The following is a 19,827-nucleotide window of genomic DNA, read 5'->3' on the forward strand; positions in this document are numbered from 1 at the left end:
TGAACGTGTACCGATACCTCTCTCTGTCAGATTAGGAAAGTTAAATTAAAGTTAAATGATATCTTGAATAAGAAAGTGAAATTCCAAATTCAAAGACTACGCCTAACTTAACTCCAGCACAGCAACAAATCAACTAAATATTTAGCAAATTTAACTAAAACATCCGCATTTGGAAAGGCCGAGCTGGGGTGTAAGGCTGGATCAGATCACTGATGTAAGGAGGAGCGTGACCATGACAAGCTCTGAAAGTAAGAAAAGTTGATCCTGAAAGAAACTGGCAGCCAGTGAAGAGTTTTAAGGATCAGCGAAATGTGAGTTCTTCTACTACAGCAGGTCAAAATTCTCTGCAGAGTTCTGTATTAACTGCAGGCAAGACAGCTCCTTCTTGGTAAGACATGAAAACAAACTGTTGCAATAATCCAGACGAGAAGACACAAACGCATGGATTATAAGATCCAGATCATACTGTGACAACAGTTTTAAATTTAGAGATTTTTCTCATTTGAAGGAAAAATTTTCTGGTCAGTTTTCTGCAGTTCGCTCAGTTTGACAAACTGCTCTAAGTCATCCGAGATTCAGTTTTGTCCACATTTAGCTGCAAAGTGTTTTCACTCAGTCATTGTTTGATTTCCCGCAAACAATTGACTAAGTTGTTCAGCCTCTGGGGCTCAGTTGGGTCAAAAGAGCAGTAGAGCTGGATGTCATCAGCAAAATTGTGGTGGGAAACATCCGGAAATCTCTGACTGATTTTACCCAAGGGAAATCAAGCTCAGCAAAAACAACAAAGGATCCAGAACAGAACCTTGAGGGACTCCACAAGGTTGTATTTCTGGGACGGCCGCATAAACCCCTTCCATCCCGCTTCCCTGAGGTTTATGTGTTCTCTTCCCATATGACCACGTCCTCTCTCTGAACCTGGAGATACTCACCAGAAGACCTGGACTGGTACTTGGCCATGCTGCTCTCCGGCACATGGGGTGGTACTCGACCCAACTGCTGGCCATGTTATTGCAGGGCATGCATGGACTTCACCGCTGCTGGGGTGGCGGCCTGGTGGCCAGGGGGTACCCTGGGGTACGGGCTTGCCCTGATGCACTGTCCTATGACTGGTTCGCTGGCTGTCCCTCCGGCCCCTCTGTCAAGGCGCCCTCTTCGCTTCCGCCACCATCTTCTCACCGGTCCTTGCCTCTGTGCGGCGCTGGGGGCCTCCTGGGTGTGGTCCGCTTTTTCTCCGGTGTTCGGGGTCATAGCTGGTTATCTTGCCTGCCGGGTCCGGGACTCCCGCGAGCTCCGGCCGCAGCCGCCTTTGATCCTGCCGGGCTAGGCATGGGCCCACTGGCTCGGTTGGGGCCGGAGTGGCTTCTCTGTGTCACTTGGTTACTCTTGCCCCTCATGCAGATGTGTACGGCTGGCGCTTCTGGGTCTCTGCCCACACTCTCACACACACTCACACATGCTCACATACACACACACACACACACACACACACACACACACACACACACACACACACACACACACACGCACGCACACACAAACCTCACCTTCTCTCCCCCATCACTTTCCTCTGCATCCTCTCCCCCCACCTGAGTCTGCTTACCTGTGTATTATATACATTTGCAATAGGCCTGATCAGTTGTGAAGGAGACTGCCTGCCGGGAGCCTGGTCCTTTCAAGGTTTCTGCCTCCTAGAGGCAGTTTTTTCTTGCCACAGTGATGTTGTTATCATAAGCTCTTGGCAGGATACTAGAGCTCCACTGGTAGCAAAGAGCAAGTTTAAACTAACAATGTAAATAATAAACCATGAATCTACATATTACATCTTTTCAAATAATACAAATATTACTCACTTATACACATGTAAATGTAGGCTGTGCAGCTCTGGTCCTATTAGGTCCAATATTTAATGATCCACAACAACAACTAAGCTTAAATTAGCTATCTATGAAAAATTGTTGTTAAACAATGGATACCTCACCACAGGATGGACACAATACTATTATACCCTGTAATTGTTATTTTTCTTTTTTATCTGTTCGTAACTGGTGAAGGTATGCTAGTAAAAAAAGAAAAAAAGGAATTATATTCTGTGCTTCATAGGTGTGTGGCTGCCGACCGTCTAACATATATACACCACAAACATCCCTGTTATAAGTATCTTAAAACAAGAGCAGTACTCCATTTTCGTTGTATCAGTCAACTCATTCTCCAATATTTTTTCATGCACTAGTCAATCTAAGTTAAAAAAAAAAAGACAAATCATTTCTGTTTTCAACGAATTGATCTTTTATTTATGACATTTGATGTAAAAGCAATAATATCCTGCAATTGGAGTTGGAGTTCATGGACAGAAAATATTGAACTTAGCAGTGTTGGTTTAAAAATGTCACTTTCATGATAACAATTTGGTAGACATATTAACTTCCATACCTCCCAGGCAAATATGCACTCATGACTTGCCAGAAAAACTAATTAAAAAATAAGAGTTTGAATATCATTCCACATTTCTTGGGAGAAATATGACTCCATAATCTAGGCTAATGGACTTTCTCACCACTCGAATGGGTTTTCATCACCATGACTCCTCACTGAAACTCTGATTCTGTGAAAGAAAAACAACAAACTTTCGCCAGAGGCCACATGTATATTTGAACGCTTGTCAGTTCCAGAGAAGTGATCGCCCAAAAAACAAAACCCACTCATGTTCAGTGATCACAGATGAGAAGTCCACTCTGTTGCTCAGTTCTGAAGGCTGGTCAGCCCTATCTACAGTACACTCAGTTAAGACATCCATATTAAATCTGATATACTCTCTCATAGTCATAATATCAAATAATATATACACAATGAATGTTTTTACATAGAATAAAACAACGTGTAAAACATTTGTATATTAAAAAAAATACATTATTCATGATAAATGACTGAACATCAAGCTGTAGAAAAAGTGCATTACAGCTGATTTTTCTTTTAAATAATAACAATTAAAGATAAAATAAGTTTGTGGCTTTTGGAAAATTGTATTTCTAATATATCTGAGGAATTGTGTGTTTTATGTCATGCAGTCCTGAAGATATGTTAAGCGAGACCACAGGAGGATATCTAATTGAAAAACACCTGTTTTCCTCTATAAAAACACTTAAATAGGTAGATGGATACCTAATAGTTGTATCACTCAGCTGGAACACGTGGAGGTGGGTTTGATTTCGCAACTCACGGCTGTACAATCAAACCCTAAATGGGTCTCTGTAAACATACCGACACTCCACGACGGAATGATGAGAAGGGCCTTGTGGGAGGGAGAAGGGGGGCTGGGGATCACATTCCTAAATCATTAAAAAATTCACAATGTCTGTTTTCCTCGTGGACTGGGAGGCGGGAGAATCTTTAGCAGGGTTTAAATCATTCATCTTTTTCATTCGGAATGAAGTTAGTGAGCTGAATTATTCACTTTTTTTCTAGCAGCTGCAAACGGAATAAAAATAAGTAGTTTCTGTACAACCATCTTACTTCCTCTAATGTGTCTGCCTCTATACACCCTTTGCATTCAAATTCATGTTTGAACCTTTTGACCAGCATGTTGTCGTATATTTCATCCATATTTGCCTCGTTTTTTGAGTGACGCATCAGATGACCCACATGTCTATGTTATCTACGTGTCTACTTGAACATACACACATCCAGGGCCATCTTCCTGCCTGTTTCCCTTACTATACGTGAGGGGTGAATTTAATCAAGTGTGTTTAGGTTGTTTTTCTTTGTCCAAACCGTTTAACAAATTGTTGCAGCCCCGAGCCATGGCCGCTTTGTCTCTGCACTCCACCATATCAGCGTTTCAACACTTATTGCTTTAAATTACATCAATCACTCCCTCCCCTGCACTCACACTCGCTTCGGTCCCAAGGCTCGTCTTTCTCTGTCTTTTTTTATTACTTTGCCTCTTCATCTTTTCCCCCTCCAACTTGTCCTCACATGATTTCAGTGCTGCTTGGCTTTTCATCACTACCCTTACCCCACAGTCCCTCCCTTACTCTCACCCATCTTGCACCCGCTGGTTTGATTAAGATCACTTCTTCCCCTCTTCACTTTCCTCTAAATTCTCTGTGCTCTTAGACGCTTCTGTTTCGTTTTTTGCCCCGTCTTCAACTTCCTCTCTTTCTTTCTCCCTGTCTTTGAAGAGCTGGGCTAACTTTCTAAACTGAGGCCCCCACTCTTCCAGCCCTGTGCCCCAGTCCTCCTTCTCTGAATCTTTCTCTCCCTCGCTCTCCAACGAACTCAGTGACCCAGCCCGAGACCCTGTCCCTTCCAGACCATAGACTTGCACAGAGTCATATGGTGGCTGACAATGGTCAAACGTGACTTGGGCAAGACGCAAGCGCAGGAATTCACCTACCCTGAGTGCCAATGAGGGGCCTACCGATTGATTTTCCCTGGCAGACTCCATACCTGGCACCCAGTTTGCACCAAATCCCATAACTCCACCATACGGTCCCCGAGGTTGACCTGGGAAAGGTAAAAGTTGAGGGGACATATCTCTTCTTGCCACCACATACCCTCCCATGCCAACATGATCACACCATTCCCCAATAAAGCTTTCAGGGTATACAGACGGAGTCCCACTAACTGATATACCACCACCTTCCCTGTCCTGCCGTCCCATCACAAAATTGCTCCCCATCTCCAGACTGCCTCGACCAAGAGTACCTGGGTATTCCCCTCGTCCATCAATGGAATACATCCGTCCACTTTTCGATTGTCCATCAGCAGAGGTTGTTGTACCCGCATTTGCCCCAGATTTTGGCTCCGATTGGCCAGAGCTTGGGAGCTTTGGGGATGCTGCGACCCTTGAGCCACGGCGTCCTGCCAAAGGGGGTGTAGCTGAATCACACACCCATGGGCCTCCACTGTGGCCCTGACCAATCGTGGATCCAGAACGGGTTAATACAAGCTTGTGTCCCCTCGGTAACGTCTCCGACTGCACCTGCAGGGGACGTAGGTGAGCACGGAGGGGTTCAGTTCGGGGTAGAGGCAGAGTGCGGCACTGTTAAGTAGATGTAGGGAGGTAGGGAGATCCATGTGAATAAACACAAAGGAAAGCATGCGTTGGAGCGATGACATTATATGAAGAAGAGGAATGATGTCGATGAGAAAGATGGAGGAAGAAGATGGGGAGCAGTGGTGATGCAGAGCAGAGTGGAAAAAGAAGCAGAATTGGAAAAGGCCTCAGATATTAATTGATCACTAGAATGAACTAACGCTGCACTGTGAGTAGGAGATGAAGCAGGAAATGATTGGGAGATAAAATATTTGAAGATTAAATCAGGAAAACCTGAACAACTGAATAAATAAAGCCAAGACTTAAGTGCTGATGTTTCTGACTGATCTCACTCTTAACCCCAGGGATATTAAAAATACATCAGTTCTCTGGTTTCCTAAAAGATAAAAACGATGGCGAACCCAATGATATTTTTTGCTTTAGCTTAATGACTTGCTTACTGAGTAGATTTTTGGGATTAATGTGTAATTCATCTCTACAATTTTAATGTGTCCTTCTCTGTGTCATTTATTATAAATCAACCAATTTAGTCTCTTTAACTGAGTTCTGTTGCCATTTTAGAAGGAATTAAATATAAATCTTAATGAACACACAGACATTAAACTATATCAGCTGCAGATCCGTAAACTAGAACTGTCATGAGATTAAACAATTAAGAGACTCAATAATTATGATCTGTAATTATTGGTCTACTTAAGATTAAAGTAAAAAGTAGCTTCATAGTGACGTTTATTGTTATTAACAGAAATTATTGGGTGCATTTCTACTCATTCTGCTGTTTTTGAGGCCAGGTTATGTTTTCGATCATTTTCAGTGCAATCTAGTGGCCTTTCAAACGGTATCATCAACTGATAACTGATAAGTGATGTTCAGTGTGATACTTACCCAGTCAACATCTTGACTCTGGTTTTGTTTGTCCTCTGTGCTCCCGTCTGTGCAGTTGCTTGAAGTTCCCACTCCTCCTCTTTCATGACTATCACTCGTGCGGGGTGTTCCCCCATCAGATGCACTCATGCCACTCTGAGTGGCAGTCCCATCACGACTTCCGGCACGACTACCAGTTCTGCTTCCCGTGCTGAGGTCAGTGGGAGTGATGTAGACAGCCCCTGACTCCATTGGGCCAACCATGGCCCCTTGATTCTGAATGACTAGAGAGTAGTCAGGCTGACCCCCGGGATAGCGATTAGTCAGCTCTGCCAATCCCGCCTCAAAGGTTCCACCTGGTGCCCGTCGTAGAACAGGGAGTGTGTGGCTGTTGTAGCAGATGCGACCATAAATTGGTCCACTCTGACCATTGTAGTTACTTTCAATGCCTGCGTTCTGAGCCCAGCTGTATGTATGAGACTTTTCTTGGCCACGCTGCGTGTATCGTCTGAAAGTAAAATAATGTGTCCATCAGTTACAAAGCACTTTAAGCAGATGGTTAAAACACTAATTTGAATAAATAACATCATTATGCGCCGGAACAACATCAGACTGGGCTTCGGGCTGGAGTCGGTTGAGGGACAACAGCTTTTTTCGCTGACCTTCTTTTCAAAGTGTTTGGAACTGAAAAGTTAACAACAGCGCTGGAACTAGACCGCGCCCAACGACTGCCTGGAACCAAACCACAGGACGGAGGGAAACCGAAGATAGTAATCATGAGACTCCCTCGATACCAGGTGAAAGACTCGAGAATCACGACAGAATGACAATCTTATTATTTGTTTTGATTGCTCTAAATCACGTCATTTAAAAGGTTTTTACAACACATGGATGTTTGACTGTTAAGAGAGCAAAATACCTTTTGACATTTTGATTCAGTTATTTAGTTATATAGTATGTGTGTATGTGACTGTGTGGGTGTATACAGGGTATGTATTTATATGTTCATTGAAATTTATGATTACATTCCGCATACTATTTTATCTATTACATTTAAGGACCACAGCAGAAGATGCATACTTTCGATTACATTTGATTAAAGTGTGTATGTATGTAAGCCTTTATGGGTATTTGTGTACGTTGGTGAGTGCGTGTGTCTGTGTATACACATTTGTATTTTATTTAAACATAATTTTGTTGTTACTTTTATCTATAATAGCTTATATTGTTATCTACTTTATCTAATTGTATTTATATTTGTTTGGCTAAGGTTCACATTGAGTTCACAAGTTCAGCAGTTGGTTTTGGGTTGAAAACATTATCATGTCTTCTGATTTTGATTCACATAAATTGAATCATCTTTATGTTACTTTCCTTTAACACAGAACCAGCCAGAGATATCTGAAATTTGATGTCTTGCCATGTCTGGATTGACAGACCTAGCTGCTGGTGGCAGGCAGGTGCTGAGTGTGATTTCTGGGATCAATTATTTTTGTTAAATTATCTAAAATCTTAAATTATATAAAGAATCTCAACGCTGATGTAATGTTAATCCAAGAAACTCATCTACTTGATACAGATTTGCGAAAATTAAATAGGCCCTGGATTGGACACTTATTTCATTCTAAATTTAACATGAAGACTAGAGGGGTTGCTATAAGATCTAAAGTGCACTTTACTGTCAGCAATGTTATTTAGGACCAAGATGTGTTTGTGTCTGGAACTTTGTACCAGAAACCATACCAGTCATATTAGCATCTACCTATGCACCCAACTAGGATGACTAGAACTTCATGAAATCTTTATTAGCAGTTATACCGACATGAACTCTATTTTACACCAGTGCTTAGACAAATCTCATCCTAAAAGCAATACGATCTCAAAAATGGCCAAGACTCTCTCTTTCTTTATGGCTCAATATGGCTACAAATACCCACACATCATCGCTCGTACTCAAGAATTGATTACTTTATTATAGATAAATCATTTATTCCCTTTTGAATATAACTCATTATTCTCCCATCAGTGTCTCCGATCATGCAACTGTAGTCTTAGATCTACATTTTATAAAGAAAGTATGGCGCCTTGACCCTACATTAATTGGTGATGCTGATTTTTGTAAACATGTTAGAGAAGCAATCGATTTCTTCGTTGAGACTAACAATAAGGATGAGACCTCTGCCTCCCTCTTGTGGGATCTATTTTAAAAGCTGTAAATGGGCAATATTATCTCATACTCAACTCACAAAAATAAAATTAAGAGGGAGCGTGAAAACAAAATGAACAATGCACTTAAAGAAATAGATAACCAATCAAACACAAGATTTGTTTCAGAAGAGGATACAGCTTCAAACCGAGCTGGACCTCCTACTAACAAAAGAAGCTCAACTCCTTCTTCGAGCACGGGCCTCAGTTTATGAACATGGTCACAAAGCAGGCCGGTTACTGAAGGAAACTAAAGGCTAGGGTGGCTCAAAATCAGATGAAACCGGTAAGATTACGTCAAATGACTGCGATTATATCAATGCATAATGGTAAATCCCCTTGGCCAGACATATATCCTGTTGAATTTTATAAAGCTTTTTTAGACCAATTGTCACCATTCCTTCTGGAAATGTATAATCATGCCATCTCTTCGGGCTCTTTCCCACACTCCGTTACACTCCCTCTATCTCATTAATACTTAAAAAGAGTAAGGATCCATTGAATTGTATTCTTACCCCCCTGTATCTTAACTACAAGTTGATGCAAAATAATCGCACGTCGAATGGAAGGAGTCATGCCAAGTATCATTTTAGAAGACCAAACCGTCTTTATAGGGGGAAGGCACTCCTTCACAAATATCCGAAGGCTCCTAAGTGTCATCCACACTCATTCTTCAACAGATTCAGAAGCAATTATTTCTCTTGATGCTGAGAAAGCCTTTGACAGGGTTGAATGGATCTACCTTTTCTCTACTCTTCAACATTTTGGTTTTGGCCCTGGAATTATCTCATGGATAAAACTTTTATATTCCTCATCATTCGCATCGGTATGTACTAATTCGCAACACTCCAAACCATTTTGTTGACGTCAAGGATTCCCCCTTTGCCCTTCTTTATTTAAATTGATATTGAGCCTTTGTCAATCAAACTCAAATCAGACGATAGATTTAATGGTATACAGAGGTGGAACATGGAGCGTAAAGTGAAACTTTATGCTGACGATCTCCTTTTATATGTGCGTGACCCACTCCAGAATATCCCTCATATTTTATCTATATTAAATACATTTGGAAGTATTTCCAGTTACAACTTAATATCCAACGGAGTGATTTTTTTCCCCCCTAAACTACCCTGCAATTCATCCATCTCACAATCATTGATACCTTTTAATATCTCAAAATTACATTTTGAATACCTTTGAATAATTGTCACCCATTCCTTTCGCAATGTAAAATGAAAAGAACATAGGGGAATGGACAAAAAATGCAAAGAATTATACACAGAGATGGAATAATCTTTCACTCTCATTAGCCAGACAGATCCAAACCATTAAATTGAATATCCTACCAAGATACTTGTACATATTTCTATGCCTTCCAATCTTTCTTACAAAATAATTTTTAACAGCTCTTATCAGCACCATCTCTACATTTATTTGGGCAGGAATGCATCCTAGGGCTAACAGATTATTACTCCAGAGGACTAGAGTGGAAGGGGGTCTTGGTCTGCCAAACCCCCCGCAGGTGAGATGGTCCTCCTGCCTGCCTGCCACCCTAGCCCCCATTTGATAAAGAGTCATACGGACGTTTGACGCTCAATCATGGCTTGTTCTTGAAATGTTTGTCTTGAAATATTTGTAACTGATATATGTGTGTTTGCTCACATTAACAGAAGTGTTTCAACATCAAGTATTTATTTGTGTTCATGTACTCCTGCCATGAAAAGTAAGAGAAGAAATGGTTTAAGGTTTGAATTTTGATTTGAAGGAAAAATAAAAATATAGCCACATTAATCACTGTGTTATAATCTAACTGTTGCATTATCAATACAATTGGTTGACAAAAAAAAACTATAACATAATTATGCCCAGGAACCCACAATGCAAAGCTGCTCTTCTACTATCAGTCAATGGCAGCTTTTAACATCATGAGGTTGCACTTTTGGGGATGTTTAGGACCAATGGGAAGCATTGGGTTGCAACTAGATGATGAAGAAAACTTATATCCTCCTATCTTCTTACCTGATACTTTCTGATGCTTTAACGTGAAGATGTTGGACAACCCATCATGTCTCTTCCAATCCATCAGGTGTAATTTATTTAACTACCTCTAACTAACCTTCCTTCATCAGTTTTGGGAAGACTTCAAGAAGAAGTAAGATTATCTTATGGTGGCATCTTTGAAGTATCCAAAGCTACTTGATCAAGAGAAACCTTGGATTCTGTTTGTTATGTTTATTAAGTTAAAAACCTTTGTTTATTGTTTTTATATTTTTCTTTGTCAATGCTGACTTTCATCAAAATTGTGGTTCGCTATGCTCAAACTTTTATAAACAATCATCCATTTAGCTGCATATTGATGGAAGATTTCCAAATATTCTCTTTAATAGAGTGATGAATTAACTTGGATGTTACTTAGAATGGCATAGATTTTTTACAGCTTGTATGGTCCTCTCTATTTCTTTTAATTAAATATATGCCTCTCTTTCTGTCTCTGACCAGCAAGAGCAGAATTTCTTCTTCAGAATTTTCTTTTTAAAATGCATTTTTTCTCATTCATGGTATTCATGGTACGCATTAATTACTAGAATTAATTATAAGAACAAAGAAAACAGTGGCCGTTCCAGCGAAAATCACAGAATGTACAAACAATTGATTAGTGTAGCTAAGTGTAAATGTCAAGACCAAAAAGGCACCACAAAGTGTTCTCCGTGGGCTGCAGTACTTAATAGCCTTCTGTTGGCACAATGTGACGGTGACTAATGATGACTGTAGAAAAATACTACAATCTGTTTCTGTAGTGGGTCAATTATGTGGTGAACAGAAATAAAGAAAGGTCTCTGGTCTGAGGAGCTTAGTTTTGGGTGTAAGAAAACAAAGTGCACTAAAGGTGTATGATTAAAATGTTCTTCCTAAAACCCCCAATTACAGCGTCTTAAAAAAGTGACTTATGGAGTTACCCTGCCTTCCAGTTGACATAGCTTTGCCTCGAATTAAACTTTTATACTTTCATTTGAATTTCAAGCAAGTTTTCTCGGTTGTCAGGAAACTTCTCAATTGAATTAATGAGTAAAATATGGTAACTTTGGTGAGAAATTATTTTGTGACTGCTGAGAAAAAAATATAATTGTATTTCTATCACATCATGAAATTTCAGTGCAATAAAGAAAAAATAATTTCTCTGCTTCCATACATTTTCCCTCAAAGCTTATGTTTTCTGCTGTTTTAAATACAATTCAACGTAAAACTTTTTTTTTTACAGAATCTCGAATGAATCACTTTAGTCCTTGTACACTTGGCGCAGTCCTTAAAGAGGCCTAAAGGTTCAGTGTTGTCATTGTGAAATTGATGTGTAAATTATCAAGGGGCGGTAGCAAACATGTGGACCCTTTATGCCCCCTTTCCATTAGTCTGTTTCAACGTCAACTTTAGCTCAGGGAATTAAGTACAGGTTAAAAGTACGTTCATGAACAATTTTGAGCTATTAAATTTCCTAACATCTATAATCTTTATTATTTTTTATTAAAAATATATACTTACTGTATGTTTCATCTAATCAGTATTCTTCTGTTGGATTTTGTTAATGAAGAAATGCATAGAATAACATTTATTGCATTATTGTTATCATCAAGTGTTAATTTTTTTTGTATAACATTTCTGACCTTTGCAGCCTCAAACTTTTGAATTGCTTGCGTCATAATTTTAGTTATCAGGGTCTCAGGACTTCAACCAAGTTCTCCAAATAGGATTCAGCTCATCTGTCCTTTGAAAACCACTCACAAAAAACTTTTTATAAGAACAAAACAGCTTTTCTCCGACGCTTTTTTTCACTGTACCCAAAAAATCCTTAGAAACTACTATTGATCCATTCCACTCTTGGGAACAATAAGTACACACTGAAAAAATACTATGCCAAAACTTCAACAAAACTTATCTGTGAACATGTTAACATGTTAACTTAGGTTTTATAGTAATAAGTTACTTCTATTCTTGATAGATGAAGCATGGAATGGGGATAAGGATTCTGCACTCATCTAAAAAAACTGGAAAGAACATTAGATAAATAATCTAATTAAAGGTTAAAAATTATTATTAACTCCAAAATTGTATATAAAAAAGTGCTATTAAAATAATAATAATAAGGAAATGATATGTTCATAGTTTCCTATAATTCTACTCTGAGGGAATACAAGCTAATTACAAAGGAATACTTAATAGAGTACTGTTAATGTATGAAAATGTCTCATCACTTTAGCCCCTCAAATGCAATGTGTGTTGAAGTCAACTGTTTACGTACACATTTCTGCTGTCCAGTGTCCGATATCCACGCGACCTGGAGCTGTGCGGGGCACTTTGCAGTGCAGCGATATCAAAGGCCGCCGTGTCCGCCTCGCCTCCTCCCTCATCGTCGTATGTTATGATGTTCTCACGCACGTCATCCTCCTCCAGCGGCGACAGCGAATCACGCTTCTGGCGCCGCAGCGACAGCGACAGGGCACTCACAGCTGTGGAGTGATGGAGGCAGGTACACAGGATATTGAGTGAAATAATGATAGACGGGGTTGCGAGGATGACAAGTCACAGGGGAAATATAGGTGGAGTAAGGACGAGAGATGGTGGGAGTGATGAGTGGAATGGATAAAAATTCACAAAGAAAGAGGTGAGACAGAGGAGACTTGAGTCTAGAAACAGTACCACATCAGCTGACAGCATGCTTGCTCTGTAATTTACTTAGAGCTTCAGATTAGGAAAATAGACACCTTTTATCTATTTTATCCTTACTTCACTTTACAAAGCAACTAGCCAATTTGGAAATGTGAAGAAAAAACTCAGGCGTCTTTGATGCTGATATTCATCACCTGAATTGATTGATTTTAATATATACATTGAAAATAAACAATATAATAAAAGGCTTAATAGTTAAATATGGGTGAGAGTCCTTCCTAAAACAACCTTAAAAAGAAACCCAGCTATTGTCCTGTACACGCTCCTCACTAGTTTTGTTCGTCCTCCTTCAGTATGTGCCCTTTGTCACTTGGAAAATGAAACTGCCCAACTTAATCATGACCCTTGTCTTCATGATCACCTTCACGCCATGTTGCATTTCGGCAGTTACTGACTCTGGCCCTTCCAGAATAATGATGCCGCTGTCAAGGTGCCGATCCAGTGAGCTGAATAGAAATGAAGACGACTCCGTGTGAGTGTCAACAAATTCTAAGCACCTAGACGTTATCCAATTGATCTTTTAAGAGCTTTGGCAAAGCTAGCCCTCGCTTTCTATTACTTACTAACAAATCCTTGTAAGCCCAGTTGACCACTCAGAATTTCAATGTAAGAAGGTGATTAGCACTGACCTTGCCCAATAACTGAACTTTACGAACACATGCATGACTGATATACATTCTTTTTTCCAATATTTCATTTGCAGATGATGAATCCAGGTTTTAAGCAAAGAGTAAACACTATTTCCTCAATTAATTACACATCCTTTATGGTGCGGAGTGGAAGAAGGCTTTAGAAATAACCATTAGCTACTTACTTACTAACTATTATGTCCCTGAAACGGCCTTACTGTGGAGAAAATATGTGCTGTGATGCCTTCACGTGACCTAAAAGTACATATCATAGCTATCCAGCAGGACTGGTTCCCTACAAAAGTATAAAGTTCTCTCTCATGTTAAAATAATTAAAATGGTTTGTCCTGGATGATTGAAAAAAAAGAAAAGCAAAACGGAAATGACACCAGTTTTGTAGAATGTTGACGATTATTTTCGAAAAGGTTTACAAAAATGTGTCTCCCTCTGTCCTCTATTAATGCTTCAGGTATAACAAATAATTACCCAAGAGTGTAGCAACACAAGCCAGTATTGCCAGAAGGGCAGCAGTGCTGAGTCCGGGGGAAGGCAGCGTTGACTGCTGGGGAAGACACACCGCTTCTCTCTCCCACTCTAACTCCCCCTCCACTGGTTTGTCCTTCTCCCCAGCCCGGGCGCCTCCTCTCAGGCAGGGACAAACTGAAACTGTAACTGTGCCAGTACTGGTGAGACCTGACGTTCCGTCCCGGAGGACCAACGGGACGTAGAGAGTCAGTGAGTATAAAGAAGAGCGAGAGAGAGGCTGCAGTTGGGAGATCAACACCAGGCTGGCTGTGGGACCTGTGGAAGTCGGAGAGACGGATTAGTTATATACATTCAAGTATATCCTGCCATCAGCATATGCAAATTGTTTTATTTAAGATTTCAATTTTTTTTTAAATTGTATAATACTCAATTATTTGAACGTTTTCAAAATGAATTAATCTTTTTTTTATTACAAATTAGTATAGTTCCACGAGACAATATAGAAAGAGTATTCATTTATCATTAAACCTTTCGATATAGAAATAGTTAAATTTCGATATTTCCAAAAATATGAAATGCTAAATAATAAATACAACATTTAAAAAAAATTGAAATGCTTAATTCAACCATTTAATATCCTGATGGAGCTACTTCCCTACAGAAAATATGCAGTACAAAACAATCACAGAAAGACAAATGTGACATAGTTAGACGAGAGGAAGAAAGCAAAAGAGCGAAAATTTACAACAACAAAAAAAAGAGAAGGATTAACTACAATTCAAATCCAAACATTCACTACCAAACAATTTTAGATGTAAGTTAACATCTAAGGTTTAAACTAAAAGCTTGAGAAAACTCTACAAAATGGATATGGAAAAAGTTCTAATCAGTTTCTTTGTGCTCAAATCAAAAGGCCCAAACTTGTACAGCCACTGAGTGATGGTGGCATATACATTTGTGTTGAAGAAAATAAGATTTGTGAGAGAATGTTATTTATTTATTTTTTAGTCTCTGTCCTGTGTCTCTTACCTGTTGGACGTGCTCTGAACACCTGACCAGCAAGTTGGCATCCTAATAAGAAGCTCCAGCCACCTCAACTGACTCTTCTAAACACTCTGGATCATCTGCTCAACTCTGAGCTTCTCCCAGATGACCATATATCACACCCTGTCTCTAAGAGAGAGCCCAGCCACTCTCTGGAGAAACCTCATTGCTGCTGCTTGTCCCTGTGATCTTGTTTTTCCTGTCACTACCAACTGTTTGTGACCAACGGTGAAGGGAGAGATGTATCCACTGGTATTGTGTCTTTTAAACACTGACACAGGGACCGCATATGAATTAATGCTGATGCTGCCACATTCTGCCTGCTAATCTCACATTCTATTCCAACCTGGAGAAGGCTCCCCTCCTTTTTTTCTGACTGAGAACCATGGACTCGGATTAGGAGGTGCCAATTCTCATCCCAGCAACTTCAAACTTGGCTGCCAAATCTTTTCAGTGAGAGCTAAAGTTCATGGTCTAATGAAGCCAACAGGAACAGGTCAAAATGCAATTGCTGCTATTGCTGATTGAGCCAATCCTAATCCGTCTTTTTCTTCTCCTCGATTTACAATCAAAAATATAGGGGTGCTGGTAGTGCACCGGATTGTGCAAGTACCTATTGGTTCTTGGAGGAAAAATGGCAGTGGGAGACCCTTTGCCGAGTCGTCTGTTCCCAGTGGCTCTGTGTCAATCAAACAAAGTTTTGAGCATTCCTCCAGTTCTTAGTGGACTGCTCAGGGTAGGGCTACTACATGGGCTTGTACTGCTGGGACCTTGACCCAGGGGTGCGGCAAACCATCCAGAGATCTCAAGATCCTTTCAATCAGAAAACGTATGCCTCAAAATTGCATTTTTCTTTACACATAGGTATGCAGAGGACTCAATCTCAGTAGGCAGATTTGCTTTCCTTATTTTCTGTCTCTGCTGGACAAAGGCCAGTGATTGTCAACACTTGAATGCCATTGTATGTATGTCATCCTAGGTCTCTCTCTTATTATGCCTGGCCTTGGCTCAGGTGATCTCTGTGCTCTCTCTACTAGCCAAGATTTCCTTCCTTTGCTGTTGAAGGGTCATCCATCACTTCCCATCCAATATTCAAATTAATTGTTCATACAATAATATACAATCAAATAACAATTTAAGCTTATTGTGTTTATGTTAATAGAATAATTTCACTCATTATTATCATTGACCTACACTTTCTATTCCCTGCTCTTTACATTCACATGTTTCTTACATTTTTGCTTCCCTCACAGCAGCCACACCATATAATGGGTTGTTAGGAAATTGAGTTGTCTACCTCTGCTTCGCAGCCACAGTAGGGTCTCCAAATGTTTATCCAAGTGTAATCATCAGTAACCAAAACAGTGTGCTTGGGCCAACTACTTGTGTTGTACTGCACTGTATTCATGAAGCAAATTTAAACTGTTAGTCATCAAGGTCTAATAAAAAGCAGCTCCAGGATGGCTGACCTGTGTGACGGATCGTTGAGAGAGCTCCTCCACACAGGACTGTACATACTTCATACCCACATTTTATTCATTATTGTGTCAGCAGCAGTTTAACAGTTTCCCTCAATAGAAAGGCTTGAAGTTCAACAATTTTTTTACCACAGCAACAACAAAGACGTGAATTGCCTCTACTAGATCAACTCCACTCGGAAGAACAGACATTTAAAGCGTTTTTAAAGTGCAGCAAACATACCAATAATACTACAGGCAAAACAGAAATACTATTTCATCAAACTACAGGTGTTATGAAACAATAAAAGGGAATTAAATTAAGCAATTTCTTAAATAAAACAAACACTATATCCATGTCAAATGCACAGTGCACATGAATGAATGCACTAGATATTCCAACCCTGCAGTGCGATGCTGCAGGATCTCACATGGGATTCCACTAGTGTTGGATTGAACAGATGGAACAATAGTTCTTCCAGGATCATGCCATACTTAGCTACAATTACACAGACAATTAGATTTGCAGTTTTGAGACGCAATAAATTGTTCTTTAGACATCAATTCATCATTTGGTGGTGCAATGATCACTTTTTGTTTCACCAAATATATGATTTTGCAAGTAAAATAAAAACAATTAAAACGTATTTTTCACTCAACATTGCTTCATGACTGCTAATTCATATAACTACTAAGGAATAGAGCCGTTTAGTAAACAAAACTCTATATTTAGAACTCTATAATTTAGGAACTTTTTCAACTTTTCTTTCCTTTGATTTGTTTTTTTCATTAAGAGGTTAATGAAAATAACCACTTGGTTCTGTGGTCAATTTTAATTCGGTTTTAGTTTGTTCTTTCACTTTCTGCCTCTCTTCTCTCTCTCTGTTTTCTATTCCCTTGAGCTTGACTAATGGTACATGACTGGAGCTCATCTGCAATCGAGACCTGACGCCTACTTCAACCATCTGAGTCCAGAACTGTGAGCCAGTCAAAATTGTAGGTAAAAACCTTTTCTGCGTTGGTAAAATTGTTACTTCGTCCTTTTTTCCACAGATCTTCCTCTTGTACTTTTTGTATTTCTTTTTGCCTCTTTATTCCACTGTGTCAGAGTGCTTGTGTTTTTTGCAATTCTTTTAAAGTAGACATTATTGTTTTTGCCTTTTGAATATCAGGCATGTACTATTGAATATATATTGGACTCTGGTTATTGTTTTTTTGGACTCTTGCTGTTGTATTGAATGTACATTACATTTTGAACAATTGCTGCTCACTTTGTTTTTTTTGCTGGTTACTTAGACCTCCATTTTGGTTCTACCTTATTCCCACTGTGACAGTTGCTTGTCCAAAAAATAATACAATACAAGCTTGAAAATCCCTCATAAATTCTAAACATTGAAACAATTTAATTAAATCACATGGTAATTATCCCGCAGCACATTTCATATTTTTCACTCGAGGCAATACGATGATGAACATTGCCATAACTGTGTAGAAGTTGTGTTTATGTTGAAGAAGCATCAACACATCTCCTGTTTACCTAGCACACATCAAACTTGTGGATAAGGACATTTATATTATGTTTGTCCGGGGGACAAAATGTAGTTAAGTAGTAAAAACAGTATTGTGAAATAATTATAATTTAAAAATTAACAATGAAAGTATATTTCAAGTATTTAAAGGTATGCATTCAGCACATATAATATGCTCTGTTTGACAGAGGATGGTTTTGGAGCTATATAGGGGGTTTTCATAGGGGAATAAGAGGGATTAAGAAAATAAATAAAGATGTTTAGAGCTTTTAAGAAATGGAGGAAGGTCGAAAGGAAATCAGAAAGAAGAAAATGTTGGTTTCATAGAAAGTGCTGAAAAGACAAATAAAGATGGAGTATGGCAAAGAGAAAATATAGGGGCTTAAGAGCATTTAGAAAACAGAAGTGTGTGTGTGTGTGTTTGTGTGCTGGGGGAACAAGAGGAAGGCTTAAGCTAAAAAAAATCAGCATGCGTACTCACCACCACTGTCCCTGATGCTGAAGTTAAGGGCAGTGCCTGATTCCGGAGGGATGCTGAAGTAGACTGTGCTGTCATTCCCACCCTCATCTCTATCAATAGCCCGCAACACCTGCACCACCTGAAAAAATAGATATAGAGAGCAGAATGATGACATGATGACAAGAAAGTGTGTGTGTTGTGTGCAAGGGTGAAAGAAAAACAAACTAACTGCTGAGTGCTTTTAGCAGGCAGGCAACCATTAGCTGCCGTCAGCAGCAATCAACACAAGGCAAACAATCAGTGTAGCAGCGCATGTGAAACATTTCTGTTACATCAAATAAATGTGTCTGACACATATTGCCTGCTTCAAATACGACAAGTAAACAAACTTTAAATTAACATCTGGACCTAGTTCAACAACAACATGACAAAACAACACCCTTAAGTTGACCAATAGTCAACAACTCACTGGATAAAGACTTCTACACAGTATCACTGACTCCTGTAGAGCTATATCAATGTACTACAATTGGATGCGATCGATGGGTTAAGGGGGAGGGAGATAGACTGGATGAGCACATAGGGATTACAGAAGCATAGTTCTCTGTGTCTTTGCAATTCCTATATATACGAACAAATCCTCTATTAGGGCACTTGAAAAAACAAGGAAAACAAGGACCCTGATAAAAGAAAACAATTGTTAGGAAGAAGAGGAGACGTGAGTATGACGTATATTAAGATATAAAAGATACTTCAAGGGCTATGTTTTCAGGTTTGATTGAATGGCTTGTGTACAAGTGAGACTAAAGGAAGGCTAAAGTAAAGTCGAAAACATTTTTTGGAGACTAGAAGCAGAGAAAGCCATTTAACTGTTCTATTCATAGATATGTGCTGTATGTGCCAACGTCAGTGAAGCAATAAACAACTATGATTTCTTCCACTGTCTAAGAAGAAGGAGAAAAATAGGTTAATTGGTAAATCAAATTTGTCAGACATCACTCAATATAATTTTTTCAAACTATAATTCTCTCACCTTGAAATGTTTCAACAAGGATGGATTTCAAGTGTTTGCCGAAGTTTGAAGTGTTTCCTCTTTCAGATCGAAAACTTCAGAAACACGTCTGAAGGTTTTTTATAATTACTCCGCCTCGAATCATCGTATTTACAAATAGGACTTTGATGTCAGATCTACAAGTATATAAAACCTAAAGTAAAGCTTATTCAATTGGCTACTGGTTATTTCATATCTCAACAGCATTTTTCATGCACATATGAAGTTAAAAAAATATATAATTTAATTCATATTTTCTCAACAAGTCTATATTGAATTGTTGTGATATTTTGTCGGATGTTAGTCTACATCCTGTTAGATCTA

General features: G+C 39.2%; 1 protein-coding gene across 1 annotated transcript in view; it reads right to left on the reverse strand.

Moving 5' to 3' along the window:
- Nucleotides 1-2,262: 2,262 nt before the first annotated feature.
- cdh24b (cadherin 24, type 2b) overlaps nt 2,263-19,827 on the reverse strand; it is a 197,532-nt gene continuing 179,967 nt past the window's right edge. Inside the window, exons 11-15 of the mRNA XM_087810345.1 lie at nt 18,474-18,591; nt 13,963-14,277; nt 12,420-12,627; nt 5,942-6,428; nt 2,263-4,981 (exon numbers count right to left, since the gene is read on the reverse strand). Coding sequence (XP_087666471.1) covers nt 4,067-4,981; nt 5,942-6,428; nt 12,420-12,627; nt 13,963-14,277; nt 18,474-18,591 — 2,043 coding nt within the window. The 3' untranslated portion in view covers nt 2,263-4,066. The remainder of the gene's footprint in view (nt 4,982-5,941; nt 6,429-12,419; nt 12,628-13,962; nt 14,278-18,473; nt 18,592-19,827) is intronic.

Source organism: Callionymus lyra, chromosome 16, assembly GCF_982586985.1.
Source record: "Callionymus lyra chromosome 16, fCalLyr1.hap1.1, whole genome shotgun sequence".
NCBI lineage: Eukaryota > Metazoa > Chordata > Actinopteri > Syngnathiformes > Callionymidae > Callionymus > Callionymus lyra.